Here is a 13,329-nt window from a genome sequence, read left to right as displayed (position 1 = left end):
TTTTCATCTATTCGATTGAATTAAGCAATAGTTTAGACGTTAAGTAAAACGATTTGAAAGCGATGCGATGACGAAAACCTTTGGATTAAGAAATTTTTAAAACTATCTTTCACTAATTGTCGTAATAGAACTCGGGCTAAAACTAACCTGAAACTGGTGATGTTTACGCCGCATTCGAAATATATCACAATACTGGCATTATCGAATTTGAAATGTGTTTACAACAACGACATCGATCGTGGGCGGCAATTTGAAACCGCAACAATTCATATCGATGGTTTACATCCTAAATTAGCAAAAGCTATCTATGTATCTATGAATATAGGTATTCCTTGATTATCGTAAACAAAATGAATCACGAATCTCGAGAACAAGCATCTCTGTCGCAAACGGCAATAACGTCTTGATAACAAAAAGTCATAAATAGCGCACGAGTGCGCGAAGAGTTGAAATTTCACAACAACTCGGTAAGAAGTATATAACGTATATAATACGCGAAATAGTTGGCGTGAAAATAGTTACAAACCGGTGGGAGTGTGAGAATGTTGTAAAACATGACAAGCGACATGTCGAACTAACTGAATGTACTATCTATCCAGTTTAGAGAGAGAGATAGATAGAGAGCCAACTGATGCCTCGTTGGTAACGAAATTTCCTTCATTATACAGTTTTACAGTAAATGTTGATGGCAATTAATATCTGCCATTATCTAAAACGTCAAAGAGACGCTATATAGCGCCCTCGAGAAGTAACGTTCGTTGAAATGTCATTGGAAAAATTCTCTTCACCGATATATCGCCGATTAAAAATAGATTATCAATACCGAGAATAGAATTCCGCAAATATGTTCTAGTTGTTTGGCCTAGAATTTGTCGGTTAAATTGATGAAGTTTTTACCCGCAGCAACGAAGGGACTTGTACACTTAAAATTGAACGGTTTAACACGTTTAAAGAATGGAATTTGATAAATGAATAATGCCAGGTATTTGAGAACATCACCTTTAACATATGTAGCAATGAAATGACAGTGAACAGTATTTCGTAAGATGTTCCGCTAGTTCAATGATTGATAACTCTAGCAGCGAATCAAGCGCCACTTTTCCAGCGCGAAACTGCAAGATACGCGATATACAAGAGGCATTGAGACATTCAAGTAAGATGACACTAAAAAATATTGCGTATAACGTTTCAAAATGAATTTCTTTCTGTATAGAAGTAAAACGAGCTTCACAAATCGATGTTAACAATTATAACGAAAGCACCAGTTTATGACAGACTGGGCCGAGTCATTAAAGAATAATAAAACATGGCTAAAATATGAGAGACAAACTCGTATCAATTTAAACTTGCGAACGCGAGATCAAAGTGTCGCCGACGCGCTTTTGCCGCGCGTCTACAAAAAAAAGGAAGCAGCGTGAAGGAAACGCATTAGAGAATACGGCAAAGGGTAAAAGATGACAGTGACATGATGAGCGTATCGGTTTAAGGTTGCCTAACTATCCGTTACTACCGGAGTTCAACAGTCTTCCATAGTTTTTAGACATTATTACCAGATCAAGTGTCAGGCAACGCGGGGGTGGATGTTAAGAGCACGAATGTTATACAACACAGGGCAATCATTCTTCATGCTCTCCGCTTTTCAGCTACGAGGTAATATATAAATGTCCCGCTGCAACACCGTCACGCCATACACGAATGGCGTAATGATCAAGTCGAGGATGCCAAGATGATATTGAATGACACGAACGATCATATTAATACGAACTATGATTTCGTGGGAAAGAATGGAGGTCTTGGGGGCACACACGAGAAGCCTGTTCGTGGTCGGACGTACGTTTCAGTAGCCAAAACCGGACTGAAGATACTCTCCATACGGCCATGAAGGCCATAACCTAGAAGGCGTATAAAGTCGTAGGCCGGTTCGATTTGTCATCAACCCTGGACCTTTTACCATTACCGCGGGCGGTTGAGTACTCAGCGGTACCCGCGTTACCGATAAAATTGCTTCGTGTCTACATTGAATGAGACCTAATCAGCACCACTGGTAAATTAGTCAATCATCACGTTGTAAAACAAAGACCGTTTCGTATAATACGTTTAACCTTTCGAGGCGTATCTCGCATCTTCGAGTCACTTCATTACCCTTTATTACTATGCCTTCACCCGGCATCCGCTTCTTGTTGCCATCATAGATGTCCCAACCATACAAATGGACAAAAAGCCTTAGGAAATTACGTTTTCAGCGTAGCCAGTTCGTTCTCGAATTACCGCAGCCAAATATAAACATTTAGCCTTCGCAAAAACATGGAACGATATAAAGACGCTCTATGTCTCTACGTTTTCATGTAATACACAATCGTCAACTCCAGCTCGCGGTCTGTATGGGGCCATCTTTTTTTAGATGACGCACCCACAACTATATAGCATATGGAGTTTAACTTATCTTATTCGAGGTTGTTCACGTTCACCACGAGTCTACAACCAAATCATAGAATATTGGAAGTGAAATTATACTACATATCAGCGGAGAAAGGCTTGGTTTCTGGTTGGCGAAATTGTAAAATTAAATGCATTGTTACCGTGCTATCAGGAACCCGCGTAGGGAATCCTGTTTTGCCAAGACCTATTATCCTTCCATTTCCGTCGCTGATATAAGTCGGGTTGAAATTTTCAATGCAAAGTAAATTGCTCATGACACCACCATGCGCTGTTACTGATACAATGGACCAGCATACTCCGCTCTCTTCGCTTACTCTAAATACACATCTACCCGACTTCAAAAGCAACAAATTCTCCGCAAAGTCGTAGATTGGTCCTTTTTAAATTAAAAGCATTTGTTGGGTTGAGTACATTTGACTAAGCATTACGTAACGGAACAAGGGTAGGCGTAAAAAGATGTCTATACGATTCGAACAAATTACCTTTTGGCGAGGTCCACGAAATCAAAATATTTAATCTACAGGAAGGACGGCAAGTTTTTAAGCTAAAGCGACATTTTCATACTAAGTTGTTTAAATAACAAATATAGCTGTTTATTTTTATGATTTAGGGTGCTATCACTTAGTAGCTTTTCGGGAAAATGCAATGAAGGAAACTGTCGTAGGCATCCCACGCTCAGTTACGGGAAAACGTCAAGAATTCCTTAACAATTAATCCGTCAGTTCATCAGCACTTGAAAATAAGCGACTTCCGTCTCCAAAACGATGTCAAAGGGGCCTCAAGTTCATCCGAAGATTCGGGTATTCTTCAATCAGACGAGCTCACACCGGTTAGTACGCTGACTATACCGTAGTTCAAGTCGTTTCTTTGATTACGGTAATGAGTGATATAGAACATTTCACACTGTTTCCAGTGGTATAAGGCCAGGATAAAAAGAAGTACTAAGAAGGACTTTTTCGGCAATTTTAGGAGGGACTTTTGGACTCGGAAAGAAGTACTTTCCCGTAAAATGAGGGCCCACAAGGGAGCACTTTCGCAATGCCTTTGCCGGAATACTCGTCATGTAGACCAGTCATACATTTCAAGGTCAATTTCCTGTATATTCAATCTTACTGACAATTGAATTACCAGGTCTGAGTAAGAAAATACTTCTACAGTCGAATTCGCAACAAAATTGCGCACAAAAAGTACTTAAATTACAAATTTGGAAGGACTTTTTTATCAAGAGGAAGGATTAGAGTCAAAAAGAAGGACAAGGATGATGTTTGTCTAAACTTTTTCCAAAAGAAGGACACAGAAAGACTTGGAAGGACCGCTGGAAACCCTCTTTAGATAACCGAGGAAGGATAGTCATCTAGGGAAGCAACTGGGAGGATCTCGTATCCCGCTAGTCGGCCTCAGTTGCTGGGAATCGGAGCGCAGTCGACATAAGCTGGGCTGCGATCGCAGTTGCTCTCGGTTGCGTCGGTAGGAGTCGGTAGGCGTCGCGTTGCTTGTCGACATAAGCCAGCCTTTAGAAGTTTTAGGAACTGCGTGGGTTTATCTCTAATTTCAATGCAAGCGAATGAATTAGTGTTCGCCCAATAGTGTATCGAATTCTCATTCGCCGTCTGAGACCGTCGTCGTGGTTGGGATTACGATTTTTTTAGTTTGGGACAAGGTACATTTATACGAATGGAATCAAAACAGGTTTATCGAACGTTATTAATTATCTAAAATATCATACCGGGAATACATTGAAAAATGCCTCACAATATTGTTGTAATATCTGGCAACCAACTAAAAGAGACTTCAATCGCCCAACCTTCCAACCTATAAAGAGACCATTCACGTCACTGTAATCAGCTTATTAAAGTTGAATGCCGCGGTTGACGGCCATTTGACGGCCAATACGGCCAATATTCATCATTCTCACAAACCACTTCGTAACAAATCAATGCATTCAAAGAAAGGGACTTATGAAAACTTTTCAGTCGAGGTTTTTTTGGAAAATACATAAAACAATTCGAAAGTAATTTTGTCAGTTCAGATCATATATTTCACGTCAGATATCGTTAAGTTCGAATGAATGAAACCGACTGATTTTACAATTCAAATACCTTTTCAAATAGCCCGAGGTATAACAGCTAATACTGTCGACGTGACACGGGGTGTTAAATCGCTCGGACGCGTCTTACAAGCATAACCATGCGGAAAATAGAAGCTAGCCGCCCACGTAAGCGGCTGACATTTAAAACAATATTCGACGGCTTAACGACCGTTATACAATAATCACCGGTAGGATGATCAGTTTAATCGCGCATCTACCTGACAAACTTCTGCCATACGCCGATCCGAACAGAGATACCTCCGTCAAAATCCTCATCGCATCTCTCTGTCCGATTTCATGCTTCCGTGAAACTAAGGCGGTGGCACTTGATGCAACATATCAGCCATCATCTCTTAATTTCCTGTACATGTTATATTTATAAGCTATGGTTACATAATTCTTAAGTCAACTTTCCTATCGGTCGACTCTGTCTTATAAGATCAAATGTATCTTAAGGTCAAGGAGAACTTTCTATTCTCAATGAATTTCGCTCGTTCTTGTTTCGCTATATTGCTTTTTTCTTGCAAATGATACTTGACGCCTCTGTGAAATACCAGACCGATCTGTGTGATTTGTCGTTTCATCAGTAAAATATTCTTATATCTACATTGAATCCAAAAACCCATATATACCAACGGTTCATCATCAGCCGACATGGCAAAAATATAGACCGCCATCTTCGTCCGAATGATTATGGTGTTCGTTAACATGTAAAAAACAGCAGGGGTAAACTTACTCCACTCCCCCCGCAAAAAATAGATATGGACAAGTCATTTAATAGTTCACTTTCGGTATCGATTATCATTTAGAATCATATTCATTGGACTTAGAAATTCTCTAAAAAAGGGGGCGCGAATAACGAACCTAATTTTTAAAGAAACACATGCAAAATCGTTGTTTAGTAAGTGAAATAATCAACATCTACTCGGAGAAGGTTAGGAATGAATTTGCCTGGTTTGATAGACGGGCAGATTTATTGTCAAAGACAGTCGGTCTAGTCGTTTGCTATAGGAAATGGAATCAATTTAATTACACGCCCGGCAAATTAATGTTACTCGTCCCAGTTACAGAATCTCCATAAAACGCCCGAGATTCGCTCTGACACAAAATCAATTTGTTACTTATACAATCGGGTACACGTCGTCCTCAACAGGCGCGAGGTGAAAATATACGCGTACTACAGCCGCCGAGATGTTCCGGGATCGAAGTGAAATGCGATTTTCAGTTCACAAGGGGAAGAATTTACAAGCACTCGGTGAAATTAATGCAATTTATTCCATCAGAAAGGGTCCATTTCAACGACGTGCTTAAACTTTCGAATTTCAAATTTCGTAGAAGTCATGATACAGTAATTCTGGAAGTATCAACACCATTAACCATTTCGGTTAATCGACTAGGTGTGAATGCATCGAAATAAGCTTCAATCAGTATTGAAAGGCTGGAATCCAAAGGGGATCGGTCTTCAAACTCTCTGTGCATTCTAGGAGCAAATGATCATAGGAAATATCAACTCGCAGACTATTATGAAGTATGTGAACAGTTAGTTATTGGAATCTTAAATCATTTTCAAATCAGTATTTACCATACAGAAATGCAAATTCCCCATGATTAAAATGCTAAGAAAGTCAGGGTTTTGAGACGGACGAAGCATCGGGGGGTTTCGCTACCATTTTCCACGTCACGGATGCGTAAAACTTTTCGGTCGTCATAATATAATTTTGGTAAAATCCGAAATGTTCTCGTAACTTGGATCCACACAAATAGGATTAATACACATGTCGTGGACATCTAGAAGCGGCAACCTGGAGGAAAGGAGTGCCATTGCCCGCCATTCAGACGAGCTGTGAACAATAAGCAAGACGTTGTTGAAATGCCTGTCGGCTTATAATCTAGTACTTACGATTGAGGGTCGGATCCACATCGGTATACTCTGCAACCAGTCAATCGACTTAGCTCCAGCGTGAGGTGTATGAAACTTTACTGAAATAAAATAGAAAATCATACATACAAAAATAGAGGATTTAACTAATGCACTAAGGCAACCGATGTTTTCACAATGCGGTTAGTGAATTAGAAAGTGATAACGCGCTTCAGTATAAGATATATTCAATACATTTGATATTGTCGAATCACGCGTCTGAGGACTTCCAAAAATCGTCCTAGATATTATTGCACAAATAACGGTATTTCAGTTTTGAAGACGAACCACATCAACGAAGGGACAGATGAACCATACGACGTTGTCCACCAAAACAGTTGCTTTATTCGGGTATATTTAATTAGGTGGGGCGCCTAAGTATTGAAATAGGACACCTTTTCTATTTATTGGCCTGTTTCGTACCCGAGATGCGAAATGTCGACGATTTGCTCGGCGATGGAATGGCCCTCTTTTCCAAACAATTCCATTAGGCGACGGCGAAGACGGGGTACAATATACATAACTGCGTGCCTATAATACGTTCAGCGATGGTAAGATACCGTATTGATTATACCCTGGTACTGACAATTTCTCTCAGCAAAACCGTTAATGGGTAGCACTATCTCCAGAACAAACGCATCAAGTGTATGCGCTGAACGAATGAATAACGACGGAGAATTTAAATCCGTCACTTATTCTCAAGTACACATTAGGCCTCAGCGCTGGCTAGAATTACTACTGCAGGGAACGTTTAAAACGAGAGCGGATTATCTCAATCCGACAAAATGTCAAACTACCAAATATTCAACTTTCTTCCGAATCTGTAACTGAGCCTACTGCGTATTAGTTTTAATCAAACATGTGCTGTTCGTAGGAAGGTAGCCCATTGAATTGCTACGGCCACGAACGAATTTCCATTTAATCATTTATAAACCGTGGAGGAAAAATAAAATTCCCGAAATCGGATTAAGATTTCATTTCATCGTCACCCAGATCCACACTGTTGTTAGTATTGTGGGTAGCTACATAGGCAGCAGGATTACGTTGAATTATTCAAGTGTTGTGATAAATCGATATGTTTCACCCACGTGCAGCCTGCAACCCCGCACCCTCTCTACCTCCTGCTCTCCGTCTTCTAGGAATTTCAAAATTCCTGAGAATTTATCTTCTATAGGAATTGATGAGTTTTTTTCAAAATTGGAAATGATTTTTTCAAATGTAGACTGCAATAGGAATTTTGAAAAAAAAACTATTGAAAACAAACTATGTTGTCATCATCGCCTGCATCGTTTCCCTTTCTATGAAATCATTTTCAATGGAAATCTTTGGTTTTTCCTGTTTTGTTTTTTATTGCGCATTTTAGCCCAACTAGTTCGACTGATCACTCACCTTATTTCTGATGATACTTGAACGAAGTTGCGGCAGGTTTATCCTTTTGTTTGATAACATGATATCTATAGAAATGTGGTGGCGCCCAGTTTTTGTGTCCGTTGTGGCCAACTTATCGGAAATAGAGTAGTCCGGACTGCACGCGTCGCGAACATAACCATCCGCACGAGAATGCGTGGGCGTCCACACTGAACAATTCAAACAATAGTCTAAATTACCGGCGACCATTCATAGAAACTCCACGACGTCGCGAAACTTTCCATCGCGCGTGCGTCGCATTTTACATCAAAAAGCGCGTCTTGTAAGAAGCGTTTGACCACACGACGACAACAGGTCGGATTTTCGAAAATTCGAGTATTTGCCGCCGGCGCTGCTGCCGGATCGAGATGTCTTCGAGCAGCGTTCAGAGATATGTCTCCGATATAACAGCAGAAACTGCAGCGCACACGTCTACGAAACGCAAACAAAACACACGACTTTCATTCACAATGACGGAATTATTCAAATAATCCCTAATTTCCCTAGGGAAACAATCTACCGAGCTTTGGTTGTAAATCCGTATTTATCCTGATCGCTGTAAACGTGTTCGATGTGTTCTGGCAGCCGCCGTCCTCACACGCATGGAACCTGGAGTTGATCGGCTGTATCTTCAGTAGCCACAGCTGAATCGATGCCAACGGCCAACGAAGCAGAAGAACTGACCACTAGAGATCTGATCAACCTCTCTGGACACGATTCCAATTGTATAATCATAAAATACATCACGTCCACTAAGACATTATTAGCCTAGCGTCGACGATAAGCGTGCGTCGATGATATAACCGAGAATAAAAAAACATCTAGGGTTCTTACCAACACTAAACAATAGCCTTTACACTTACGACTTGAACAAATCTCAGCTGTTTGTTATCCCCACCGTAACTAGTCAGTGCACTAACCAGAAGAATTAAGAGGCAAAAATTGTCATTTTTGCCTGGCGCACTTTTTTCTAATACCCATCAGAGTAAGTACGTATCGGCCGAACCGTCGCATACGTACAAACGCATACACGCATACGTGTATCTTAATTTCTATATTACGGTCCTATTCCATTACTCTAATGATGCATGACGTCATGGCGTTCATTTTTGCCTTGACGGTTTGAACGTTCGCTTTTCTTAATCCGTTCGACAATTTGTAACGTCGATGATGCTAGGTCACACGTTGCCTCCGTCCGGGTACGTAGCTGTCATCACCAACGTTTGTACACAATGCCCTAAAGCCCGTGTGGTTAGCTAATCAATATCTCGCAAGCTTATCCATCTAAAGGCAATCATAGTCAAAGTCCTGCTGCTGTAAGCGATGGTTGTGTCAGAGTAATAATGCATCAGTGTCGATATTGGTTTTTTATTCCGGAGAAAAGAGTGCTTACTATGATAATAGTGACGAGCTACTTCAGTCGTTCATAGCCTAGAACATTATACGGATAAATAACGCCATTTTACAAAACGCTCGATGAAAACGATTTCGAAAGTTTTAAAATTCGAAGTCAATTAATCCTGTCTAACAAATAACAAATATCGACAAATGCTGCGGTGATTTCTATTTCGAGATCTATATACCCTGTCGATTGATAACCCCTTCTCATTACTGTCAATGTCAATGAACAGTCGAACTCTTCGTGCACCACTTTGAACTTGGTCGGGCACACGTTAAAGAAAATGTTCTACAAGACAAAAATATATGTGTTGCACTCAACACAATACCGTCCAGCTTATACATATCAGATGGAGATAAAACCCCCGATGTTTTCATATAATCAACTATTTCTGTCCGTTTTATTTGCTTTTCATAAAGCTTACGTAACAGTGCGCCTCCTCTGATACAAAAGTCGTACACAAGTCAACATTGTTCCCATCGAGAATAATATTTGGACACAAGCTGTTTCGCATTTTCAAATACGAAAGTAAACGGAAAAAATGTCACTGCGCAGACGATAGTTGAGCTAAAAGGAACGAAGATCCTTTCTCTTCAGTGTTAACGTCTTTGGAGCTAACGAAATGGACTCCTAATGCGACTTCTTTCATAACGTTCGCGGGTACCATTTTTGCGAGCTGAGGAAATACAAATTCGGTCGGACTCGTTATACAAATCAGTCTCGCAAAACTAATGGGACTAGTCTCGAGTTACCTAATGGCTATCGTTTGGTGTAGAATGCAAAATACGTATTACGCGTTCGCTAAGTTCTTATATTGTAGGAATTGGTTAGTGCAACTTAGAATTATCGAGGAGTATCTAGAGGAAGACACTGGGCCCTAGACGATATTCGACAAGGTCACCGACGATTCGGGCTATATAAAATATTTTCTCCGCTAGTTGACATTTTCTTCACAACACACTGGCCACCAACGCAGCACAAGTAGCTCGCCGCCATCAGCCGGTCCCTACTTGACCAAATAGATTGTCAGAAACAATTTCTTAGTTTCAATCAAGCTCGCGTTGAACGGTCAAATTCGATCATGCGGGTTTTTATGGGAATCGTACATATTACAAATAGTGAGTGGGAGTCAGATAAACAATCGTACCTCAATATAGCGAGTGCCAAGTTTCGGTCGTAACATATTTCGTTCATAGAGCAAAAAAAGATTACGCATCAATAAAGTAACATGCATTTTGGGTTTAAATATATCGATAATTGGCCGGCAACTAGTCTAACCGAGTAGCCCAAAAATGGGTAGACTGGTTACCGGTCTCTATCTTCGTAGAACATAGACTGGTCGTCTGTCCAATTCTGCGCCACCTGCATTCGCAGTCAGAATAGAGGGTGAAGGTAGACTGAAGGTAGAGACCAGCAACCAGTCTACGTAGAACATTGACTGAGACAGGCAACCAGTCTACAAAATGAAGAACCTCCCACCCTGTGGGCAATCGAGGATTCCACTGATGGCATGTGAGGATCCACCAAGTTTGCTGGTAGTTACTCAGTCTTCTTTTCAGTTAGATTTCTGTCAAAACTGAATGAACTATTTCATAAATAGATCACTATTATTCATGAAAACTATACTGATATCTGAGTAGAAAAATGGATTTAATGCAAATTTGATGGGTCCTGATGATGGATTACGACATTGACGTTGGGTATTGCAAAGTCATCGAAGAATATGATAAAGCTGGGGGCTTAGATATAATTCTTCCGTTTATGGAGGGAGATGTATTAGAATGTTGGGTCTTGATATGTCTTGATATCGCAAAATGAGTCATCAATTACAAAATGAACGCCAAAATTTACAATCGTAATTGTTATCTTGAAACACCAATATTGATGACATCGACTCACACAGTAGCCCTTAAATAACGCTTAGCAGTTATCAATGTATAAATCCATTATCCATTATCGTATCGGTTTTGACGGCGTCAAAAACATGCATTAAAACATCACAACGATGGATATGATTCGATTAATTTATACTGGCCACACAAACAACCTTCATTGATGCGGACTGGATTCAAACTTAATGTAGATTTTGTTAGAAGTATTGGCGCGTGTATTACTTGTAACACGATTAAAGCATGCATTCATGTCCAGACGTAAAATGATTAAAAACCCATTAAATCCAAATTGAAAAATCGTTTTACCGATAACGGCATTTGAATAGATAGAAGATACTTCATTCAAAGTGGCTGATAGTAGACAATATACTTGCAGCTATATTCAGCTATATTCGGGTCGTGAACTCTTTATTTGCAGATTCATCAGGACAAATGGTGACTACATGTTATTCGGAGAAATGATGGAGAGCTCGTTCACCCTTATTTTAACACACATATCAACAGTGTCAATTCCTCTGCTGTTGCAACATATGACGTCTGTGACGAGTGAAAATGAGCTACCAATTTTACTAGGTATTTTGGAATTATTCGAATTAATGAAAACATAGAGACAATATACATAGATACATGTGTTGATACACGTGTACATGACTGTAATCCTGTAGATATTTCTACGGGTAAAGTAACGGAAAAAACAAATACATTGATTTTGACATAATATGAATAATACAATTGATTAGCATTATCAAATTAAACATGGATTAACTACAATTCATTATTTGCAATAAATTCCTCTGGTTTGCATAATTTCATCACGTGCGCATGAATAGATTTATAGTGATTGTCAGATTCGGATCCCGGCCGAGAGGGAGGACGGATTCTTGACGTCCATGATAATTACTGAATTCAGAAAAACTTCAATGAAAGTCCAGAAAAACCCAAGCCTATCAAAACAAACATTAAGATACTTCTTATCGAAGAATTGAGTTTTTCCACAGAATTGCAGTTCTTTCCATCAACACAGCATATTTTCATCGCGTTCATTATTTCATACTCAGAACCAATGGACGTTGAAATAGACTGGATATCCTCTGACGTAGCAGCATAATCGGTTTGTTGAGCCGGACACGAATCCACCCCTTCGTTATTGGCGCATTTTTTCACATATGCATCCGAGGCGTTGAGTTTGAAATAGTATTTCTGTAATTTAACAAATACATTTGAACAGCTTGTTTTAGAGCCATGGTCTAACTCGGTAGCGTTTGGACCAGACGCTAAATGATGAATCGAAGAAATCGGAAGACCTGGACGGTTTTCCCATGTTGAAAGAGAAAGTAATGAGTTTGCTCGAAAGTATGAACACGACTTACCAAACACAGTCCAGGACACTTCACTGATTCCAGTGGGGGACATTTCTTGACGACATCGACACAAACCCCTTCATAACAATAATACTCCGGCGAAAGAGTATGTGCTTGTGGATTACCTATCAAAACGTATAGATCCTCAAATCGATGAATAGACTTGTTCAAATATCAAAATACATTTTCGAAATGTCCTAAATTTAATTTACCTTTACATAATAAAGCTATTAAAGCGAACGTGATGATACAAATAAGCTTCGATATTTCCGTAATACTGTAAGACAGCATTCTATACGCATGGAAAGTGTCTTTCTTCTTTCTTCGAATATGAATGTAGGGCCTACCAGTCTAGTTCTTAAAATCTATTCATTATGAGTACAATCTTTCTCCGATCACTTAAAACTTGCACTCTTTGTGTGATTAGTCGAGGTCATCTTACAACTTTCACAATTAAGGATAGACATAGTAATTTTCTATAATACAGAACCTAAGAGCTCAAACCTGTTCGTGCAACACTGCACATTCTAACAAAATATGTACTAAGATCAATGGTTTCACATTTATAAGAGGTTTTTACATCAAGTGAACCTTTCCACCTTAAGACTTAGCTTGTATACAGTATAATTCGCCTAATTCGGATCGGTTTTATTCGGATTTTCACTTATTTGGGAACAAAATTTCAGTCCCCCTCTAGGTAATTTCTATTCAAACGAGAGGACATAATTCGGATTTCGTTTAATTCGGACAAAACTTTGCAATACTAGGTGATCCGAATTAAGTGAGTTCTACTGTATTATGTGTCGTCCTTCTTGTCATGGTTT

At 39.6% G+C, this 13,329-nt stretch overlaps 1 protein-coding gene across 1 annotated transcript; it reads right to left on the bottom strand.

Moving 5' to 3' along the window:
• Positions 1-8,044: 8,044 nt before the first annotated feature.
• On the bottom strand, positions 8,045-12,819 carry LOC141905396 (uncharacterized). The gene is made up of 4 exons (XM_074794242.1): positions 12,718-12,819; positions 12,515-12,630; positions 12,199-12,344; positions 8,045-8,285 (listed from the first exon to the last, which is right to left on the bottom strand). The coding sequence occupies exons 1-4, from the start codon at positions 12,794-12,796 to the stop codon at positions 8,045-8,047; spliced, it is 582 nt and encodes a 193-aa protein (XP_074650343.1). The 5' UTR covers positions 12,797-12,819.
• Between the last annotated feature and the right edge of the window lie 510 nt (positions 12,820-13,329).

The sequence above is a fragment of the Tubulanus polymorphus genome, chromosome 5, assembly GCF_964204645.1.
Source record: "Tubulanus polymorphus chromosome 5, tnTubPoly1.2, whole genome shotgun sequence".
NCBI classification, from domain to species: domain Eukaryota; kingdom Metazoa; phylum Nemertea; class Palaeonemertea; order Tubulaniformes; family Tubulanidae; genus Tubulanus; species Tubulanus polymorphus.
This window is presented reverse-complemented; position numbering and strand designations above follow the sequence as displayed.